Source organism: Cynoglossus semilaevis, chromosome 17 (genome assembly GCF_000523025.1).
Source record: "Cynoglossus semilaevis isolate Cse_v1.0 chromosome 17, Cse_v1.0, whole genome shotgun sequence".
NCBI lineage: Eukaryota > Metazoa > Chordata > Actinopteri > Pleuronectiformes > Cynoglossidae > Cynoglossus > Cynoglossus semilaevis.
In genome coordinates, this window is record NC_024323.1 from 16,156,280 (window position 1) to 16,161,973 (window position 5,694).

The 5,694-nt window shown below is 49.6% G+C and overlaps 1 protein-coding gene across 1 annotated transcript in view; it reads right to left on the minus strand.

Annotated features, from left to right (window-relative positions):
- Positions 1-4,305, minus strand: part of LOC103393653 (ral guanine nucleotide dissociation stimulator-like 1) — a 7,579-nt gene extending 3,274 nt beyond the window's left edge. Inside the window, exons 1-9 of the mRNA XM_008330693.3 lie at positions 3,910-4,305; positions 2,511-2,800; positions 2,111-2,155; positions 1,818-2,017; positions 1,580-1,725; positions 1,249-1,503; positions 1,075-1,178; positions 910-994; positions 95-166 (exon numbers count right to left, since the gene is read on the minus strand). Coding sequence (XP_008328915.1) covers positions 95-166; positions 910-994; positions 1,075-1,178; positions 1,249-1,503; positions 1,580-1,725; positions 1,818-2,017; positions 2,111-2,155; positions 2,511-2,800; positions 3,910-3,933 — 1,221 coding nt within the window. The 5' untranslated portion in view covers positions 3,934-4,305. The remainder of the gene's footprint in view (positions 1-94; positions 167-909; positions 995-1,074; positions 1,179-1,248; positions 1,504-1,579; positions 1,726-1,817; positions 2,018-2,110; positions 2,156-2,510; positions 2,801-3,909) is intronic.
- Between the last annotated feature and the right edge of the window lie 1,389 nt (positions 4,306-5,694).

Consider the following 5,694-nt stretch of genomic DNA (forward strand, 5'->3'; position numbering starts at 1 on the left):
CCCAGCACACACACAAATCAGAGTCCTTCTGACAGTTTAAGGAAAAAAAGATCAGGAGCAGAATTCAACGTGTCTGAGTTTGTCCTCCACTCACCATCTGTCTGGACAGAGGACACGGTTTGGACACCTTTGGAGAAACGTTGTCCACAGATGTTTGACCTCCGTCCTGTCAGGGACAGACACAGACACAGACATCAGGTCAAAGCTGTAAAGTGTATATATATAAATAGTGAAATAAAAATGACAGATTTTTATTGTCATTATTTTATCTCTACATTTGTTTATTTATTTTCAACTTTAAAGGAGGAGCCTCAGAGGAGCTGCCTCTGGACTTCATCCTGAGTCTCTTACACATTAACCTGGACATCCTGGTTATGAGTTAGTTATCCTGGGGGGGGGCAGGGGGGGGTCATAAAAGTCCCGAGACTCTGCTCTGTTCTATAAATCTATAAAAGTGAATGTGGACTGACGTCTACATCAGTTCCGCGTTCTCTGTACGGTTCTGTGCCTGTTCTTCTTCTGTTGTGCTGTGACCTGAGACACGGCGAGCCGAGGGTGCGGTCTGTAACCGGACACAGCCGCGGTGACGCAGGAGCCTCAGGGAACGACGATGTTTTCACGAAAACCAAGGAACGCCGTGACCCGTGGTTTCACATGAACTGACTGAAGTCCAAGACTGGGGGCATACGGGTCAGAACCTGGAACCTGGAACCGCTGTACCGCTCTGTGTTCAGGTTAGAGCCGGTAAATATTAACTAGCTTCATAAACAGGTCAACTATAAACCGAGGATTCAACATTCATGTCTTTGCTCTGTGGTCAGAGTCTGGATCTGCTGGATCAACATTTCTGCTCTGGACTTGGAGCCTTCTAATCCCAGTGTTAACACAGAGACGTTCTGAAGTTCTTACCTCGCCCAGCAGGTCTTTGTTGGTCAGAACACAGTTCTCATCAGGGAAGGTCTCACAGAGGTGGTTGAACGTGGCCATGCTCTCTCTGCCAGAACAACACGGACGACACCATAAAAAGGCGGACCAAAACCTCCACCTCTGAAGGGGCTTCGAGCCCAAACCCACCTGTTGACAGCAGCCCAGGTTCTCCTCAGTCTGTAGACGGCGTTGGACTGAAGGGCCGACAGGATGGCCTTCAGGGAGGAGAAGTTCTTCAGCTGACGACAGTCCTGCACAGGAACACACGTGTGAGAGAGAGAGACACGACAAACAGAGAGTTTACTCTCAGGTTCTACCGACCTGTGCCACTCCGATCCACTTCTCAATGATCCGGGCCCTGTGTGCTGGAGTAGATGGGGGTCCGGAGGAGGAGGAGGAGGAGGGGTTGGGGTCGGGGTCCGAGGACTGGCACAGCAGGGACATGATGACCTGGTTGGTGATGGCGTTGAACTGTGTGATGGTGGCCCTGATGGTGGGAGACATGTTCTCCTTCTTGACTCTCTGAGACCACACGCAGCCCAGACACTGGTACGGGACCACCCTGACGAACAGAGCCTGGACCAGGTGAAGACCAACCATCAGACTGAGGTCTGTACCGGGACAAAACTGTCAAAGTGTTTGGTTTACGTACGGAGTCCACGCTGGTCAGCTGAGCGGCGATGTCTGCGGCGGAGAAGTCCAGGACACCGACCACGTCCTCGCCTCCTGACCCTCCATCAGCAGAACCCTCTGGTCGACCCACGTCCTCCGGAACGTCACACAGGATTGGCTGAGCTCCTGACCAGACACACAGGTGGAACCAGTCGAGGTTAGCATCGTCACGGGCCTAAGTGTGAGCCACAGTTTGAGCCACACCGGTGGAACATCACCTTCTCGTTGGAACCGCTGGAGCAGCCCCTCGGCCTGACCGGCCAATGAGCAGAAGTTGGGCTGGCTGCGCATGTGGTCGTGCACAGCAGAGCTGATCCTCAGGTGGTCCAGCAGCAGCCTGAGGGGCCGGTGCAGGGGGGGGTCCCTGAAGTCCTCACTGTAGTCGTCCAACCACAGCTGGACGAAGGCCAACATGGAGCTGCCATCACAGAAGACACGTCTTTACCGTACTGTACCGTACTGTACCGTACTGTACCGTACCGTACTTCTAACTGTAAGAAAACACACTCACCCTCTGTAGGAGTCAGTGTTGTCCAGGTCAGAGGCTCCGTCGTCTCTGTGAAAAAGAGACAAGACTTTAATAAAACGACACAGATCGATCGTCACTTCACACTTGACCAACTTTTCTCCCTTCACTATAATCATGGTCTTACTTTTCGTGGCCTGCAGCTGCTCTGATCCTGACTCTGAGTCACTCTCAGCTTCAGGATAATAATCACCTGCTCTGCATCTATTATTACAGGCAAACTGGGTGGAGTGTTTACTCAGAAAACAAAGTAAGAAAAGACTCTGACGCAAAAACGCTGACTCTGCACGAGGAAGAGTCTGAGTCATCGAAGAACAGAGCGGTTGGTCCCAGGGGTTTAGGTCTGAATGGTCTACAGGGGGGGGGGCACTGACGTTCAACTCACCTCTGAAACAGCAGCTCGATGAGTTTGGACGGACCGGTGAATGTTCTGTATGTGGACAGGAAGATCCTGCTGTAGTCCTGCTCCTGGTAGGTCGGGTCCAGGAGGTGGTTGACCAGCAGCTCCAGGGTGGCGGCCTTCAGACGCCTCACCTTGCAGGTACGGTACTGGACAAAAGTGCAGGATGCATCCTTGTCTCCGGGGGGGGCGGCAGCAGCGGCCGGTTCTCGACGCAGCGTGACCCTGTACACCGCACCGTCCTCAACCTCCTCCCCCCACTCCTGCACTGGGTTCTGAGGACGGAGAAGTTTGTTGAGGTGAATTGAAAATGGTCTACATGTATATATGTCTGTATATATGTCTGTACATATGTCTGTACATGTGTGACCCTTGAAGCCAGTCAGACCACCTGTCCTTCATTAATGGACCACCCACCCACATGTCCACCTCAGGGAGCCATGAGGAGTTAAAGACACAACAAACCACGCAAACAAGTGACACAACTCCACTGAGACGCTCACTGATCCTCCGTGAACCACAGCCACTACTTAATATTTACACACACTCCCGACCGCCATCACCACCTGAGACTCGACACCTGCACTCTTTTCTGAGAAATTCATTCCAAAAGCCTTTAATCCTTTGTGGACAAAATAAGGAATAATCAAATGTCCTGAGGCAGAACGTCAACAATCAGCAGAAACGTCAACAATCAGCAGAAACGCCAGCGTCCAAATCGACATCACCATTTTAGTCCAAGGTGTCGTTTAATCCAACATTTAAAACTCCTTTGATCCGACTGAGTTACAGCACCAGCGGTGATGACAGTCAGAGTCACAGTCTGCTGTGTTTGAGGACAAGATTATGGACGGACGCATGAGAGAAGACGGCAGCCGTTAGAGGACGCACACACACACACACACACGATCAGTGACGGGATCTGGAAGATTCCAAACCAAGAAGAGCTAAAACTGAAGTTAACATTTTGTTGGACTTCACACAGAAACAGCAGCAGTCGTTTCCTGACGACGACTGAAATCCTACGATCGACAAACACTCGTCCAGTCCACGACCCCAGTGTTGACCTTTGACAACCACTAGAGCTCCTCGAGTGTAAACTCAAGTCGCTGTGACTCAGTCTGGAGTCAAGTTCATATTTAAAGGGACATTTCTGTTAATGTTCCAGTTTTAATGGAGGTTCAGTGAAAACAGCTTCAGGTGAAAGAAGGTTTACAGGTCGGATTAAAGGGGTCGGATTAAAGGGGTCGGATTAAAGGGGATTATTTCATCACATAAAAGGAGCAAACACGGGGAATTAAAAAGTTAAACTTTGAATGTCAGAGTAAAAGCACCATTTGTTCTGTTTGTGACGTCAGAGGAGGTCACTCTTGGTCTCACTCACCATGGTCAGTTCCCATTTTCCCATCTCTGCTCTGCTACATCTGGTCCGGACCGACGGTCGGAGAAAGTCCACTTCCACTCAGACCAGGACTCAGTTTAGGGCTGCATTTCTTCAGAGGAGTGTGCGTGTTTTTAAGTTCTCTGGTTCACGACTACATCCACGCGCGTGTTTTACTAAAAAAAAGACGATTTTTTTTTAGCGCAGACTAGCGGCTACATCTCACTGCAGTTTAACGAAATAAAAACACGGCGAGTTTTCCTGCGTGAATCTAAAAAGACGAGTTTTCCTGCGTGGACGCACCGATACCGCGGACCGCTGCCGTGTTTCCTCCCGCCGTGGGTGTGAGTGTGTCGACCGTGGACTGTCAGCCTGAAACTGAGGGCTTTGAACAGGGAGGCGACTTTCAGCTGGAGGTGATGAATGTGGGCGGGGTTTGTGTGTGTGTGTGTGTGTGTGTGTGTGCTTGGGAGTGAAAGATCAAATATACAAGTTAGATAAGACAAGGTTGGGTTCTGAGTAATAAACAAAAGTGGCGGGTGGTCAACGGGGGGCGCTATTTCTTCATTTATTTCAACTTTATTTCTGTATTTTTTCCAAGGGGAAACTGGTAATTAATTATTTTTATTTATAAACATGTGTGAAACAAATACGCCACACACACATTCATGAATTAATCCTCTCTGGGGGCCTGTCAATCAGCTGTCAATCATAATTGTTTTGATTTTGTCTCCAGAAACAGAGAAAAATCATCAAGAAGTTTAGAAATAAAAACGTCCTCACAATAACACAGAACCAGCACACACACACACACACACACACACACACACACACGGTGTGTAAAAGTCTGGCTCAGCTGATTTCTGACTCCTTCCACCTCCAGGTGTTTGTTGACAGAAACTACAGCATATTTTAGAAAAAAAACTCTCACTGTTTCAGCGCCACCTAGAGGTCATTTCCTACCTATAACCTGTAAAGGTTTGTAGTTTCTGTATGTCAGGATTTTAGGGGGCGCTCTTTATGTTTTTGTTCCTTGTTGACTTGAACCTGGTTTTAGGACTTGATCAGAGTCCAGGTCCAGGTCCAGGTCCAGGTCAGCAGATCGTCGTCTGACTGAGACTGAAGTGACGACGTCAGCAGAAAAACCAGGCTGATGTTGGTGAGCTATGCTATGAAAGACATGTTNGGGGGGGGGCATGTTTTTGTCCTCTTTGGTTTTTGTTGGAGAAGAATTCAAGTTTTAAATGATGTAATAAAGTCATCACAGGCTCCGCCCACTTCTTCAGCCACAGTTTTGTTGTGGATTCGTTCTTCAGTCCATGTTTGAAATATACTGTGGAAAAAACAAACCAGGTGATCCTCCCTCCCTCCCTCCCTCCCTCCCTCCCCCCAGGAGCCAGGAGTCTACAGAAAGTACCAGAGAGTTCCTGGGCTGTGGTACAGTTCATGGTTCCAAAAGTACCAGGAGAACCCGCAGGAACTTTTTCACCACATTTATGTGGATGTTTCAGTTTGGACTGGCGTGACAAAAGCTCAGGCTACATACCAGAGTATATCACATGACATGGTGCAGGTATGTCACTGGTCCACTCGCTGGTCCAGCTCTGACTCCACACCAGCAGATCTGACTTCACGCAGCATCGTTTGGTCATGACTGTTCTCTGCTGTCGTCAGGGAGAAGAATCTGAAGTGAAGTCTGAGCAGAACCACAGATAAGAACGCTGTCTTAACCTGGGGGGGGGGGGGGGGGGGAAAAGGAGGAGGAGCAGCAGCAGGGGGGGGGGCGGG